General features: G+C 41.4%; 1 protein-coding gene across 4 annotated transcripts in view; it reads right to left on the reverse strand.

Annotated features, from left to right (window-relative positions):
- Positions 1 to 17,518, reverse strand: part of DCLK1 (doublecortin like kinase 1) — a 399,204-nt gene that overhangs the window by 74,733 nt on the left and 306,953 nt on the right. For all 4 annotated transcript variants that reach the window (XM_053305405.1, XM_053305407.1, XM_053305404.1 and 1 more), the window contains 4 exons: positions 15,480 to 15,564; positions 11,954 to 12,062; positions 6,117 to 6,174; positions 5,269 to 5,388 (listed from right to left, as the gene is read on the reverse strand). In XM_053305405.1, the coding sequence (XP_053161380.1) occupies positions 5,269 to 5,388; positions 6,117 to 6,174; positions 11,954 to 12,062; positions 15,480 to 15,564 (372 nt within the window). The remainder of the gene's footprint in view (positions 1 to 5,268; positions 5,389 to 6,116; positions 6,175 to 11,953; positions 12,063 to 15,479; positions 15,565 to 17,518) is intronic.

A 17,518-nucleotide genomic window follows, 5' to 3' on the forward strand; every position in this document is an offset into this window, starting at 1 on the left:
AAGCCAACGATCTCTTCATTGCTAACACATTCTTCAAACAACCAAAGCAGCACCTATACACATGGACATCGTCAGATGGAGTTCACAGAAATCAAACTGATTACATTACTGGTGCAAGGAGGTGGAAGAGCTCAGTTATAACAGCAAAGACATGGCCAGGGGTCAATTGTGGAACAGATCATGAACTGCTCATGTGCAAGTCCAAGTCAAGCTAAAGTGGAAAAACAAAGCTATCCAGCTTCCACAATGTGATCTTGAGAATGTACCCACCATTTTCAAGGAGAACATCAGGAACCGCTTTCAAGTTCTGAACCTCATTGATAGGGAACCAGAGGAACTGTGGGATGAAATAAAAGTAATTGTCAGGGATGGATGTGAAAAGAGACTTCCAAAGACCAAGAAACAGAAGAAAGAAAAATGGATGTCAGAACAGATGGTGGAAATTGCCAAGAAGCGGAGAGAAGCCAAAGTCAAGAAAGATAAAGACCTCACAAAGGAACTTAATAGGGAATTTCAGAAAGCTGTTAGAAGAGACAAGGAGCAGTACTACAATGACATATGTAAGGACCTTGAGGACGGAAATAGACATGGAAAAACAAGGCAAGTTTTCCAAAAGATCTCCGAACTCAGAAGGAGGTTCCCACCTCGTAGTGGTATATTAAGGGATGCCAAAGGACAAATAGTAACTGATTCAGAGAAGATCAGAGATGGAAGGAGTATACTGAAAATCTGTACAGCAAGGATGTCAACATCCAAGATACTCTAGAAGATATTCCTTACCTGCACGAATCCTCTAGTATGGGAACATGAAGTCAGATCAGCACTCCAGTCATTACCAAGTCAGAAGGCTACAGGAATTGATGGAATAGCTACAGAAATATGGCAGGCAACAGAAGAGAATCAGTCAAGGCTCTAACCAAACGATGCCAGCAAATTTGGAGAATAACACACTGGCCAAGAGATTGGAAGAGATCAGTCTACATACCCATACCAAAGAAAGGAGACTTAACAGATTGCAGAAATCATTGCACAATATCCTTAATTTCACATGCTAGCAAAATAATGCTCAGGATCATCCAACACAGATTAAAGCCCTGCCTGGAAAGGTAAATGCCGGATGTTCAAGTTGGTTTCAAAAAAGGCTGAGGAACAAGAGACATAATTGCTGATGCCTACTGAATAATTGAGAAAGCCAAAGAATACCAGAAATAAGTCAATATGTGCTTTATTGACTACAGAAAAACCTTTGATTGTGTTGACCATGTCAAGTTGTGGAATGTCCTTAGGAAAATGGGCAGCCCAGAACTTCTCATTGTTCTCATGAGAAACCTATACACAGGACAGGAAGCCACAGTCCAGATGGAACATGGTGAAACAGACTCGTTCCAGATCAGCAAAGGAGTAAGACAAGGCTGTCTACTTTCTCGTTCTTTATTCAATTTATATGCTGAACATATACTGAGAGAAGCTGGATTGGAAGAAGATGAGCGTGGTTTTAAAGTTGGGGGAAGAAACATCAATAACCTGCACTAAGCTGATGACACCACACTGATAGCTGAGAATGTGGATGATTTGAAAGCTCTAGTAATGAAAGTCAAGGAGTACAGTGAAAAAATGGGACTACAACTAGTAAAGAAGACAAAACTAATGACAACAGTTACATTGCCTCAGAGACAATGAAGACATTGAAGTGGTGGATAGCTTCTGCCTTTTAGGATCGACTGTCAACAGTAAAGTATCCAGCAGTCAAGAAATATGCCACAGACTAGCACTTGGTAGGGTAGCAATGAAGGCCTTTGAAAGGATATTTAGATGTCGTGATGTGTCTACACCTACAAAGATTAGAATCGTTTGGACAATGGTTTTCCCTGTGACACTCTATGGATGCAAAAGCTGGACTTTGAAGAAGCAAGATAGAAAAAGCATTGACACCTTTGAACTTTGATGCTGGAGACGACTTTTGAGGATACCAGGGACAGCCAGGAAAATAAACAAATGGATCACAGAACAAATCAATCCAGAATTTTCACTCGAGGCACAAATGACCAGGCTCAAACTATCATACTTTGGACACATTATGCAAAGACCCAGCTCCCTTGAGAAGTCTATAATGCTGGGGAAAGCTGAAGGCAAGAGAAGAAGAGGATGACCAGCAGCAAGGTGGATGGACTCGATTACAACAGCAATGAATGCACCACTGAGAGACCTTAAAGGCTAAGTTGAAGACAGATCATCCTGGAGAGAATCTATCTTTGTGGTCACTAAGAGTCAACACCGACTTGACGGCACTTAATCAATCAATCAATCAGTCAATCGGGGGGGGGAGAAGTTTAAATCTTCTCCCCTGTGTCATTTCCCTGATCTAAATTACTTCCAAAGATGCTGTTAGCAATGCAGTGAAGAGGTACAGTTACCTGTACATTTTCTGCTGCAGGGTGAACAACAGATTAGGCAACTTGCTGTTGCTAAACAACTGCTGTTGTTGAACTACAATTCCCATCATCCCGAATGACAACAAACTGGCTAGGGGTGATGGAAGTTGTAATTCCACAACAGCTGGGAAGCCACTGGTTAGAGGTATGCATGGACCATGTGCAGCAATTTGGTCAGAATTTGGACCAAACAGAATTTGGACCAAACCGCTGCTCCATTAAGTGGTTCATCAGACCGACTAGCTGGACCAGCTGAACTGACGAAGCAGCTCAAACCTGTTTGGAGCGGTTTACAATCAAACCACTTGAACCACCCAGTTTGCGGCATACCAGTTCAACTGGGAACTGGTCTGTGCACACCCTTACCACGGTTGCCTCTGTGGTTTAGAGGGTGATTTAGAATGGCAAATGGCACAGGGGAAAGGGTTACCCCTGGTGGATTATCCCTGGTGGATTAACGGAACGACAGAGTTGGCATTTGCCTACAGTGGCAAAATTTGAGGAGCAGCAAATTTTACCCCTCCTCAAATTTTTCCGCCCCTCTCTTTGGGAAGTGGCAGCTGCAGCAAGGGTTGAGTGGGTGAGGAGCAAGTCCCTCCCCCTTTTACCTTATTTAAAAGAAAAAAGGCAAACCTTTTTTGTTTAAGGTAAAAGGGTGGCAAAATCTTTTTTGCCTATGGGAGGCAAAAAGCTTAATCTGCCCCTGGTTACTCCTGAGAATTACTGTGCCAATTCAATTCGGAGTCCCTCCCCTTGGCTGCTTCTAGATATAACTGAAAATTCCCCAAGAGCCCTTCCTAGATTTTTCATATTTTACCCTGGGAGTCACTTTTCAACTGTCTACGCCTTCTTCTCCCTTTCAGTTGTTGCCTTTATGCCAAAGATTTTAAATCCAAGCAATTCTAAGCTCACTTTATTTCCTACAGGTTGGATCAATGCCTTAACAAGTTAACATTGCAGGCCTCTCTCTTGGGCACAGAAGATTCAAACATTTAGTTATACTTAGAGGCTCTCTAAATTTGCCTAATTAATTCATGTACCAGGTGATCGGCCACTTCTGAGGCATTATAGTGGGTGGTACAAGGATACTATTTCAGCTTTATTACCCAACATATCCTCTCCACACTTTCCTGGAATCAAGGTAAATGAGCAGCAACATCTGAATGTAATTTTAAAACAAAAACAAAAGCAGGAAAAAACAAATCCCACCACTAAGGCACACAAGGTACTGAAATCCAGAAGTACAGTAACCATTTATTTACTGGCTTGAGATATAAATGTTGTAACATTCCTTTTCTCATGTGAAATTGAAATTAGATCCTTGAACAGCAGGAGGAAAGCCTATAATAAATCATGCTTGTTAAAATAACTAAACCAGCACTAGGCTTGAATAATAATTTGGTCTCACTATGTACAATGGCAGCTTGCCAGCAACCATGTCCTTTCTCCTTTACACAAGCACTGCTTGAAACATGTTTATATTTGTATTTATGAAGTGATTTCCTCACACTGAAGGCTCCTCATCCAGCAGTGAGTGGTGCGCCTGCCATGAAATGAGAACATGTTTGCAGGAGGGGCACAGCCATTTAGATTCAACTTGTTACTACCAACTAATGCAAAGGGGCATTTGCCAGAGTGCTTCTCCATGACATTGAGCCTTTTCTTCTTGGATATCTTTCCCATCTGTGAACTTGATTTAAACTTAGGTCTTCAAAAGCCAGGCCATAGCAGATGGCTAATCAATTGTAACAGTGCATGCTGAGCAATGGATACAGCCAGCAGTGTCTAATTCAACAACTCACAACATTTCAAATATATTTGCTTCAGTACTTGAAAAGTACCGAGCACTGGAACTTCAGTTTTAGTTTGTTACCCTAAAAAGTAATAGGAAAAAGTGTTCCAACTTATTCAGAATAAAAGGGACCATGCAGTTTAGGAAAACTTTCATGGTCTTTTATAGTAGTAAAGTGTTAAAATCAACACATTAGGAAGAAATTTCAGTTTTGTTTGTATCTATGAAAACTTGTCACATCTAGCAAAACCACAAAGGCTTCAGTTATGAGCTAAACATTATTTTGGGGGAGGAAGGGATGGACACAAAAATTACCAGGTTGAATCCCACACATTTCCAAGTAAAAGGTTCTCAGGTAACAGGACTGAGAAAGACACCTGCCAAATTAGCTGCCAAGAACAAAAGGTGGGCTACTAGGCTACAGAGCCATTGGTCTTCGTAGAAGAAAGAATGTATACATGCATTAATAGAGCAGAAAGTGAAGCTGTTTATTCTCCAGTCCACCATCTGCACCCCATCCAGATCAAGCAAAATGTAGAAGAAAGCTTCTACTCACAGATTCCCTTTTACTGGCTCAGGATCTGATGCCCTGGCTGAATATCCACATCCAGAATATCAGCGTTACTCATCAAATTTCATAACAGGATTGGAAACACTGGCCGACATCCTGACTAATGCAATGTGGATGCATCAGGAAGATGTACTGCACCGCAAAGAGGTTTCCTTCCTCTGTGGTGTTTGGTATGCTGCAGGTGGAGTGAATTTTGATGATTGGATATGCCCTGTGTCACCCGAAAATATGTCCCCGAGGGCTCACAGACATATTTTTGGATGACACAGTTTACTACTGGAGGCAGATTAATGAAATTCATTCCCTTCCTGTCTACCACTGCACATGCAGGAGCAGTGATAGTAGGGTAAACTCTCTGTTGCATGGACATGTCTTCCTGGTTCTTCCATGCTGTATTAGTTAGGATGTCAGTCAATTAACATGGTTTACAAAGTGAGGGAAAGCAGGTGATCTTTCTTATAACAGATACATACCTTTACAAGCTCCATGACAAGGTACAACTCAGTGGGCATATCCATCTCCTCAATCAGAAGAACAATATTGGGATGCTTGACCCTTCTTAAAATAGATACTTCATTCTGGATCATGTGCTCCTGCCACAAATCAAAAATTATACATAGAAAGAGAATGAGAGAAACCCACCAGCCATTCTGCTTCCCCCTCTACAGTCTGATAGAGAATGCAGGTGTGTATGTGATTCAGACACACTGGAAGTTTCAAAAACCTTGTACAATCACTTCAAGCCCTATGTCAAAAAAACCTGGCAACGGCATCATTGCAATTACTGTGCCAAGGATGAAGGAAAACAAACACAGAAAGTGAAACAGGGAAAGGGGATTGTGTTTTCATTGCACAGAGAAGTCATTCAGTCATTTAACCCCTTAAGAATTCTTCTAATGCAAAACATATTTCCCCAAGCAGCAAGAAAAAGTTAACTGTTATTCTTTTAAAATGTTAGTTATAAAACTATTAACATCAAGGCTTATTTGGGTTGTACAATGTTGCTCATTATTTTATTATACATATATAATTATTGTAATGCTTTGTGTTTAACGATTCTGTGAAGTATCTAATTATCATGACAATGCGATGCTTCAATTAAAGAGTAAAGATACAAATAATTAATCCAATGTTTAAACATTCTGTGGGTAACTAGCCCGCATCACACAGACTGCCAGAAAAACAAGGCTAAATGCCTTCAAAGGTAACCTCCATGCAGAGTACACCCAAATGCTCCTGAATTAAAAAACTGAACTTTCTAAGATAAATACTTTCAAAGATAAAGAAATACTATGCTACATCATGGAACTTCTGTACTTACTTTTCCTCTACATTTACTTTTTTTGATTATTTTCAGAGCATATTCTCTACCAGTTGACCTAATGAGAGAGAGAGAGAGAGAGAGAGAGAGAGAGAGAGAGAGAGAGAGAGAGAGAAGCTGAAGTTATCAATTCTATTTCCAAGCTAAACAGATTAGTACTACTGGCCTCACCAAGTAAAATGCCAATAATTGTTCAGGCTTATCTCAAGAAAAATCCTCTAAGTTAACCCAGCTGAGTTGGAAAGTTTCTGCATGTCAAAATATTAGGCTATTTGGGGGGGGGGAGAAAAGAAACCAAGTTATAAAGAAAGTAAGGGCACAAATTGCAATTAACCAAAATGTTCTACCATTAATATAATTATACTAGGAATTTTAAAGAGATAAATAATTTGGATAGTAACACCAAAGGACCAGGATCCAGACCCAATCTGGACATAGCACAGGAGCTCTGGGATTAGAATCTCCCACTGAGTTTTGTTTTTACACTGATTAGCAATTCCACATCACAGCTTTAAAGACTGGGGAAGTGGTATTCTGGGAGAATCTTTCCTTGATCTGTGTGTGGCCACTAGGGTTGTGCAAACAGGTTCGACGTCGAACGTGTTCGACATTGAAACATCCCCTGTTACCCCGACTGTTCGGGGGGATTGCAGACTTTTTTAAAAAAAATTTTTTTAACTTATCCCCTCTGGGGGAGTTGTTGGAAGTGGTGGTGGTGGTGGTGGGGGTCCGTGGAGGTTCCCCCTCCCCCCGCCAGCCTCCCTTTATGCCCATACTGGCCGTTTGCCTCTTCGGCATTTGGGCCTGCCTCCTCTGGTGTGGTGGCCATTTTTGAGGCCACCGCGCCTGCGCAATTGGCCTCTGCTTGGCCTGGGTCATGCAGAGGCCAATTACACAGGCACGGTATGAGCATGAAGGGAGGCCATCGGGGGGAGGGGGAACCTCTGCAAACCCCCACTCCACCTCCAACAACTCCCCTGAAGGGGTAAGTTTAAAAAAATTATTTTTAAAAAAATGTTTGCGAACCCTCCCATACGGAACCTAACCAGGGGGGTTCAAGGGTGTGCCCGGACCAAACCAGACCAGCTGGTTCCATGCACACCCCTAGTGGTCACCAGTTTGGATAGCTTTAAAGGGGGCTTAGACAAATTCTTGTAGAACTTATATCAATGGCACTCTTACCCCTGGAATTTGGGGCCAAAGGGCCTCTATAGCCCCCAAATCCTCTTTAGTCTGTCCCAGGTGGTGTCACCTGGCTGAGCATGATTTTGCTTAATTTGCAAGGGAGGGGGGCTTCCAAAGGCCTTTAGGTTCAGGTTCCAAAATTACCTAGGTGCACCTCTGCATCCAGGTACAGAGGCTGGAGGCCGCTGAATACCAGTAGGAGCAGAATCACACTGGTGGGGGAAGGGGGATGCCTTGGCAACACTCCAGCAAGGCTTTTCTTATGTTATTATATAACCATCCATGAACCCGCTCTGTCTGTGCCTCATGTGCAAAACTTCCTCTCCCTAGAAAGAGTGCAAAAAAGAGTGCAAAACTCCCACTCCCTAGATCTTTATTACAAATGCATGGGGCTGCTCATTAGTAAAACAAAATAAATGAAAAACAATGCTATTGGGTAGATCCTAATCTCAGATCTCCAGTGTTATCTGTGATCTCAGGGCTAGTTTGGTCCTGAGGTTCTGCTGATATAATATTAGCATTATATTGTACAGGCAGAAACAAGAAGTCATATCTACCAAAGATCAGGCATTATATCTTCTGTCCTCACATTTTCTTACATCATTATAAATATGTTGGGGGTGGTTGTGCATGTACAATTGCAAAACACAGATTTGTACAGATTTCTACAATTTGTGTGGAAAGTATCTCAACTGGAAATAAACTTTTAAAAAATAATTGCTTTTAATAAGTGGTTTATTAAGGATACATCAAATCAAATTTGTGGCGCCAAATAGTATGCTTTCATGCTATATATTCTCATTTGTGCAATTATTTCTCTCTCTAGGTAGAAAGCCAAATGGCCAAAATATAGCGATTCCATCCTTATATTTTGTTTTGCTGCAGAAAGTAAAATGATTGGAGTACAGATTATTGGCATTAGTAGAGATAGTATGTGAAGTTATTCTAAAACATGCTGCATATTATTTTGAAGCAACAGTCATATAATGCTTTTTAGCTTTAACAACAATAATTTTATAGAGGGGGGGAAATATATGGATTATTCCATTCATATATACATATGAATGGAATACATATATGGATTATCCCATTCTCAATCTTGGGAGAAACCACCTAGAAATCTCCACTGGGAAATACAGTGAAAATCTCCTTCATATAATAAAGCTATTGCTCAGTTATCTTATCACCATTACAAGCCACTTCCAATAAGAGATGGAAAATAAATGATTTAAACAAACAAAACAATGTGCATTATTCTGCTATGTAACCGTTGTGCAGATAGAATGTGAAAGATTAAAGTTTAAGAGGCTTAACACACACACAAAAACACAGTTTTGACAAATTCAAGTTTTCCAAAAATTTCAACATGGCTATAGAAGAATGCCTCGTGACTTTAAAAAAGTATCCATACGTTTCCTCCACTAGAGGGCTTCTTGACAGAACTACAAGGAAAAAAGCACCATTTAATCTAAAAGAAATCATAATTGATGAGCTTAGCTGAAGCATATCTGCATGCTAGAAACTAATATTTGGAAAAATGTTTGAAATTGGAGTTTTACATGTACTAAAAATGAACCGTAACAATTACGGTTCACAATTTAGATAATTAAAATGTAATTAACAACAAGCATAGGATTGCTTTTAGGTATGATTCACATATGACTCAAGGAACTCAAAGAACACAAAAAATACAAACATAATCTCCTTTATTCCATAGTTTTCATATCAACAGTGTCATATCAACATATTAACAGTGATGTAAAACTTTGTTTCTTACAAGTATATTACAAGTACAATTACAAGTTGTGTCCTTGGAATGACACAACATGAAAAGTTGTTTGGTTGCATCCAAAGAACTATAAGCACAAGAAATGCAGAAGGCAACTTCCCTGTCTCTTTTCCCCACAACAGTCCCCTGCACCCCTCTCTCCTGTTGTTCCCCTGCAACTGGTATTTAGAGGAATCCTGCCTCTAAGGCTGGGGATGGCCCACAGCCACCAGACTAGTAGCCATTGATTGTCCTCCATGAATTTGTCCAAGCCAATTTTAAAGTCATCCAAGCTAGTGGCCATCACCACATGATGTGGGAGAATTCCATAGATTAATTATGTGCTGTGTGAAAAAGTACATCCTCTTGTTGGTCCTAATGTTGTTTCTAGAATATTGGTTTTTTTTAAATTTAATTTTTTAAAAAATTGTCTTGTTTTTAACAGTTTTACTTTTGTTTTTATCTTGTTGTAAACTGCCCAGAGACGTCAGTTTTGGGCGGTATAAAAATATGTTAAATAATAATAAATTTCCCGACCTTTAGTTTCATGGGATGACCTCTGGTTCTAGTGCTCTGAGAGAGGGATAAAAATTTCTTCCACTCTCTCTACTCCATACATAGTTTTATGTATCTCTATCATGTCCCCCCATAGTTGCCTCTTTTCCAATGTAAAGAGGCCCAGCTGCTGTAGGCTTGCCTCATAAGGAAGGTGTTCCAGGCCCCTGATCATTTTGGTTGCTCTCTCCTGCACCTTTTCAAGTTCTACAATAACCATCTTAAGATACGGTGACCAGAACAATACTCCAATGTGGTTGTAATATAGATTTGTATAAAGGCATTATAATACTAGCATTCTTATTTTCAATCCCCTTCCTAATGATCCCTAGCATGGAGTTTGCCTTTCTCACCACTGCCACACACTGAGTCTACACTTACAATGAACTGTCCACCATGATCCCAAGATCTCTCTCCTGGTCAGTCACTAATAGCTCAGCTCCCATCAGCATATATGTGAAGTTGGGGTTTTTCTGCCCCAATATGCATCCCTCTTAAACAGGGTTAAGAGAGTGAGCTGCTTGCAGCTGGGACTTGGAGACTGCAGGGCTTGTGGGGTGCATTATGGGGTTTCTGGGGGCCTCCCAACCCCCAAACCTCCTGGCTGCTTGTAGCAGACGGTGAATGTCTGGGCAAATGATTTGCTTACCCAGCAAGAAGACCAGGATTGTCTGTGGGGGAGGTAAGCATTTTAAGGTTTCCTCCCCTGCAGCATGGAGCCCTTTCTCTGTGGTTGTGAGAAAGGGCTCTTGGTCTCCTCAGGGTTATTCTAGGTCTCCTCTCCAAATAATCAGCCTTCATACTTTTTTAAAGGTAAGCCTCTAGTCCTGTAGCTTGTGGAGAGCTACAAGGAAGGCATGCAGGTAGTATTCTATCAATTGCTCATTAATACAAATATATAATTTATAAACATGTAAGATTACCTGTATTGATACACTGGCTATTCTGCAATGATTCCCTGCTCCTTTAGGTTATACTGTGTGTGTTTAGGTTACACACACACACACACACACACACACACACACACACACACACACACACCCCCTCACTACACTCACTTCTGGGTACAGGACAGTTCAGTTCCTACTAACACGTTCTGAGCAGGGCTTATTTTACTTAAAACACCAGAGACATAATTTTACATTTCAGTTTTGAAACAGGCATGGGAGTTGCACGTCAAGAAGCAACAGACATTTCTCCAGATCCCTATCATCATCTATAATTGATCTGTTGCCGTATTAATTTCTTCAATGTAGCCAATTTAAAAACTGACTCTTGAGGGCCTTTCCCCCCCAAATGACGCTACTACACTCATTTAAATTCTTCTCATCCTTTGTGCCTGTACCATATGTATATAGTTCATGCTGTATTTGCTTCTGGAAACACTGCTGACCTATGACTGCAAAGACATGGTTGCTTCAAGATAACGGACTCAAACCCTGACCAGCCTGATCAAAGCTTCCACATGGTTAGGGAACTGCACGTGCAAATAAATGCATCCCGATCCAGCAGCCCTTCTAGAAAATCAGTGACAAAATAATAGCTGTTCAGGAGGGGGAGTCGTGATTCAGTTCCCTCTCGGCTCCCCATTCCCTGCTGAATAGCTGATTGACGTAATTCCTAATTCTCTGAGTTGTGCACATATGGACAGTTGGACCAGGGTGAGATGTTTCCTTTGGACATTCAGCACTGGCCTCATTGTTCTAATTCACTTGAAGTTTGGATTAAACAGTGATAAGTGACATCAATTTATAACATGATACTGAAGCATGAGACATGCACAGACTGGTCTGATACTGATCAGCAAGAGCATTTGTTCTACAGGGAGGTCCAAATATCAAAGACATTGATATGTCTGACTGACACCATCACCATTTGATATGAGTAAGTAACATTTTAGAGAAATGGAGAATTGATGTCTCTGGCTTCTGAATCATACTGAGGTCTCTGTTGACAAGTCAGAACAGAAGAGAACGCTTCAGGCATTTGTTTTCTAACTGCAAGAGGAAAATGGTTTTTTAAAAAATGGATTATTCATTGCAATGAGAAATATTTAAGAACCTCCTATAAGGAGTGTGCTGAGTACAGAGAAGGAAGAAACATCCTTCCTTCACTGTGTGAAACCAAAGCATTATATTTATAGATTGTTCTTGCAGAACACTTGTAGTCCAGCTATGCCTGTAAAGTTTTTCCATTTTATACTGTACATATGGAGCTGAAACACTACTTTATCCCACATGTGCTTGAGCCTGCAAATAAAGATGTGATCCATGAAAAGTCCTAACATTAGTGACTGCTTTAACAGGAATAAGCAAGCAATCTTCCTCACCTTTCTATGCACTCCTTTACAATAGCAAAATTTCCATCTCCTATAGTCCGGCCAACTTTGTATCTCTCTGCTATAGAAACTGGAACCTGGAAGCCTTCCTCCGACACTTCTGGAAAGAATTGTTAGTACATTTTTAATGGTGGAGAAGGCAACACAGATGTGAGACATAATACATATTTTACCTCTATGGTTTAAGAGAACTGGAAATCACTCAGAATCAGCATTCTCATTTTGCGGAAAGGAAAAATTATGCTGCCGATGTTGCATGCACTCAACAGGTTTTCACCAGATAAAGTATGAATAATTAAGCCTGTGCACACTGGATCCAGTTTTACACAATTACAAAAATTCTGCCACAGTATATAACCCATTTTTCCAATTATTAAAAACAAATGCCTTGATGATTTGCTCAAGAGAAGTCCAATCCCAATTGAACACTGGATTAGTTCAACACACCACAATTAAATCTATCTACAGAAGGATTATAACAGTGGAGGACTTCTTTTATTACATCCTGTAAACTGAGACCTCCATAAACTTGCTTGTGTGATAAGTGCCATTTCCCCCGCTGTATTAAATATTTAGTTTTCGAACAAGTGTTCTCAATAATAGCACCACCATGTACAACCTGGGCACCAGATGCTTACAAAAAATTCACAATGAGTCAAAACAGTAAAGAAAAGGGTTTCTAGTTATTGTATTTTAGTAGCCATTAGAGTACCATTATTCTTCAAACAGTACTCCAAAATACAGTTTGCAAGTGTCCAATAACGTTTTCTAAAAGCTGGAAGCTATAAACCTTCACTTCCACAAACTGTGTTTGGACTAGTTAAATACTGTGAATAGTCCTTTCAGATACTATTAATTATCCTCCTCCTCCTCCTCTTAAACTGCTCCTTAAAGTAATGGAATGAAGAAATGTGATTTGTTTTTCACAGCAATTATCAACATACACTTTTGTATTTGGTGATATAATTTATAATCTTTGATTTGTGCAGTGCTCTATGCATTACAAACACTGATAATTATGGTAATTTTGATTTGTGCAGTGCTGTATGCGTTACAAACAAAATACTAATCATTATGGTAAGAGAGGGAGAGATCTATCTGCGTGCATATATATAGGCAGAAACAATTACAGTACAGAACTTAGTTTAACTGCTGGACCTGGTTCCATAGTGTGTAGGGAAACTTATCTTAGACAAAGGAAAAACTGAAGAACTGAATTCAAGAATTATGGTTAATTACTTTTATGAAGCTTTTACACAACTTGTAAAAATTCAACACAATTTTAAAAACTCAACACAATTCACTAAGCTTGCTTGTCAGTAAAATAATTCTAGGTTATTTGTGACCAGATAAGTGGGCTGTTGTGTTGTTGTTGTTGTTTGGAAGCATGCCCATGGGTCTCTAATAACAATTGAAAATATACCTTGCTAGCTCTAAGCAGTTCACAACTGTTATACCTAAATATGAATAAGAGGAGGAATTATGAAGCAGTATGAGTAAAAGCAGGTACTTAGCAATTCTGTCTTGCCATACAACTTAGGTGGGCTTAGGTGGGCTTTCCCCAGAAGTGGGCAAGGCAGCAACAACTTTCTTTGTCAGGAAGCTAAAGGTAAACAAGGCTGCCATGGTACAATAGCTGGTGCCAACCTGCTGGCGACTGGAAAACTCAGTTTTCAAGGTTTTGCTTCTAGAGATATTCCAGTCAGAGCGCAATACAAAAACAAGTGCCTTAACTGCTTTACAGAAATCCACTATTTGAAAATGATTACAGTCCTTTCATTCAGCAATTTCCACATTATTTCCCCCTCAAAAGCCACAGATCTTTGTTTGTTTGTGGCTTTCTCCCAGTGGTCCCTCATGCGTCTGCTTGACCTCTTTTGGATGCAGTCTTGGCTGGCGGCCCCATGGTATTCACAGATACCATACCCAGGTGTCAAGATCCACTGGCAAGATGAATTGAGCCTGCATCATTTGCAAGACAGGGACAAGTGCTACCATCACAACTCCTAATGCTGGTTGACAGCTTGAAATGTTTGTGTAACCAAAAATGCATGACTAGAGATGCTGGAGAAGCTTGCTGTATCTGAGCTTGGTTATGAGGTTCAGAAGGTATGCCTCAATGAAGGGATAAGAGGTAGGAGTCCTTAATTTTTCTCCTGCTAGGAGTCAGATCAGAACTAGAGAAGCATTCCAGGCTTAGCTCTCAAAAAAAGTCACCAGTCCCGCAAATCCACTCCCCTTTAAACCACTTACCCAGACAGCTGGTGATGCTCTGGCTATAGGGAAAAGGAAGGAAAATTTCCCCTTTTCCTGTTTCTAGTGTCTGGAGTGCTGTGTAAAGGTAAAGTGTGCCGTCAAGTTGGTTTCAACTCCTGGTGACCACAGAGCCCCGTGGTTGTCTTTGGTAGAATACAGGAGGGGTTTACCACTGCCATCTCCCATGCAGTATGAGATGATGCCTTTCAGCATCTTCCTATATTGTTGCTGCCTGATATAGGTCTTTCCCATAGTCTGGGAAACATACCAGTGGGGATTTGAACCGGCAGCGGCTTGATAATCAAGTCATTTTCCCACTGGACAATTAGGTGGCTGGTAGTAACATATTAATACTAAAGGCCCTGGTGGCCAGTTGGACATGTCGTTTCCCCAAGCGCTACTAGTATTTCCCAAGGCCAGGGCCTTGAGTGTTGGTGTGCTGCTATGCAAAAGTCCAGGCACCAGAGCAGAGAGGGTGAAACCTCTCCCCTCCTGCAGCCTAAGTGCTCATGCTATAGCAGCTGTCAGCCTGACCTGTTAAGTATAGTTTAGCGGAAAGCAGGGAGAAGATTTGGGAGATCAGGCGGTGGGTAAGATGGAAGTGGGTTAGGTGAGAAGAAGTGGGGGTAGAGGGCTCACAGTGCTGGGCATCAATGATTTTAGACTGGGGAATGTTTAGCTTATTTGCATAGCCAATGCAAAATACATCAGTGGAAAAAGGACTCACCCACCACCCGTAATGGTAGCCAATATGGTTGGGGGATAGAATATTCAATCTTAACCAGTGATTGCTGTGTTCAAATTGATGCCTAACTATGTATATAAAAGAGGGACCATAGCCCAGTGGCAAAACACACGCTTGGCTTGAAGATTACAGTTTCAGTAACTAGTGTCTCCAGGTAATGCTGGGAAAGACCTCTAACAGCAAGACTGGAGAGTCAATTCCATTTGGTGTAGACCAAGGCTGCAGAAATTTGGCCCTCCTGCAGATGTTGGATTACAAATCCCATCATACGAGACTATTGGCCACTGTGGCTGGGGATTATGGGACTTGCAGTCCAACAACAGCTGGAGGGCCGAAGTTGTGAAGCCCTGGTGTAGACAGTACTTACTGGATGGACCAATGGTCTGCCCCATTTTAAGAAGGCTTCATTAGCACCCACAATCTTTCTTCAAATTCAAGCATTGCATAATTCACTGGCAATTTTTGCTAGAGTGTTCATGTAAACATTTCACCAGAAATGCTTTTCCTTTTCTTTACCTTCACCAGGTCCATCATTTTCATCCATGGAGCTGCAGACTTTGGTAGATGCTAGTGAGGTAGAGGAACCACTGTGCTGAGAGCTCTGAAAACAGAGGATTGCAGGCAGAGAAAGATTTTAAAAAATAGAATGATTAAACACATTTTCAAAAAAAGCTAGCTAATAACAAGATAATATTCTTGTGATTTTTGGTGATATTATTTCACCCCAAAGAATGTGATTTTTAAATGGCTCCTGTAGCATTTTTGTCTCATGTTTTCTTCGGGAGTAACCTGCTTCTATTATTTGCTTCTGGGCTTCAAAAACCTTCCATTGAGAAAGCAGTGCCTCCAATTCTATATGTATTTTGACTTTGAAACTATTGCAACCTCCTCCTCCTTCCTGGCCTCCCCATTCTCTTCTTCACACAACTCAGAATATTTCTGCTAAAATAATGTCTTTCCTTCCCTTTTTGGATCACAAGTATATGCACAGAGATGCTCCTAATAGCTTATCTTCAAGGCTCTCACCTCTTGCTGTTCTTTATTTCTCTTCTTACATTAAGACCAGGCAAACAATCAAATCATGCTGGGATAGGTTGGTCAACTCTTTCATCCTGTCAAGTGCTATGTCATTAAAGCTAATGTGCAAACGTGCTAAAATGTATGTGGTAGAATGGCTGTCTGCATGGGCTCAAACTCAGCACCAAAACAGCTGTTCTGAGCCCACTTAGTTTCTTCTTCTACTCCTGGTTTCAGGCTCCAGCCATGATCTCTATGCCCAGAAGAGCCTACAATTCTCTATCCTTCAAGCTAACCCTCTTATATCTTTCAGAAATGCACCATATCCACGTCTTCAGCCCAGCTCTTCTTGAACTAACACAACCTTACTTTTTCTGTTTTTTCCATTAGCTAGCCCTTCCTTATCCCTTCCTTTATGCTCCCTTGTCCCTCCTGCCCATTTGGCTCAGGGCAGTTCATAAAGACACATTTCCTTGTACAAGTATATACAGTATGGAGGAAGAACAGTGTACTCTAGGCTGTACATACCAACAGTTAGAAGCCATCTCCAGAAACTCTTGATGGACAACTCCCTGTATTTATAACTAGGGATGTGCATGGATCCGGCTGGCCTGGTTTGGTTTGAGTCCAGACCAGACTCGAACCTGACTGGGCCGGTTTGGGCCGGCACTCCCTCGAACCCCCGTGGTCCAGGCCGGGGGGGGAGTTTCACAGCCTTTGGGGGGGTACCTTTACTCTCTTTGGGGGAGTTCCTTGAGGCAGCAGGGGCTCCGCAGAGGTTCCCCCTTCTCCCGCCAGCCTCAATGCAGTCTGAACCGGTCCATTTGGCCAGCTCTTCGGCCCATTCGGGCCTTCCCCCTTGGCGTGGTGGCCATATTGGACGCTGCTACACCTGCACAATTGGCCTCTGAGAAGCCTGGCATGACCCAGGCTTCTCAGAGGCCAATTGCACAGGTGCAGTGGCATCCAAAATGGCCACCGTGCAGAGGGGGAAGGCCCGAACGGGTCGAAGAGCTGGCCAAATGGACCAGGCTGCATTGAGGCTGGTGGAGGAGGGGGAACCTCCATGGACCCCACCCCGCAAGGAACTCCCCCGAAGGGAGTAAAGGTACCAATTTCTTTTCCTTTTTTTAAAATAAAAAAAACCACACACACAGTCGCGAACCCCCAAACAGTTGGGAGGTGTTTGGTCCAGGGTTGGACCGAAGAGTGGTTGGTTCTATTTGACTCCAGACCGTCAAACCAAACTGCCTCGACGTAGAACCTGTTCAACATCAAGCCGGTTTGCACATCCCTCTTTATAACTGGATTTATACTAGCCTCTCATGGTGCAGCAATGCACCAATTACACAATCACATGGGAGATTCTGAAAGTGGGATTGTACCTCTGATCTCCTTAGACAGTTCCTTGCCTGTATAGCATAAACACTGGCAACCAAATTAAATAACAGCAGTAGCAGAAAAGATCTATATTCAGCTGAAGATTAAAAATTACAACCACCAGTTTGGAGAACCAAGGGAAGTTTACACTAATTGTT

This window comes from Hemicordylus capensis, chromosome 3 (genome assembly GCF_027244095.1).
Source record: "Hemicordylus capensis ecotype Gifberg chromosome 3, rHemCap1.1.pri, whole genome shotgun sequence".
NCBI classification, from domain to species: Eukaryota; Metazoa; Chordata; class Lepidosauria; order Squamata; family Cordylidae; genus Hemicordylus; species Hemicordylus capensis.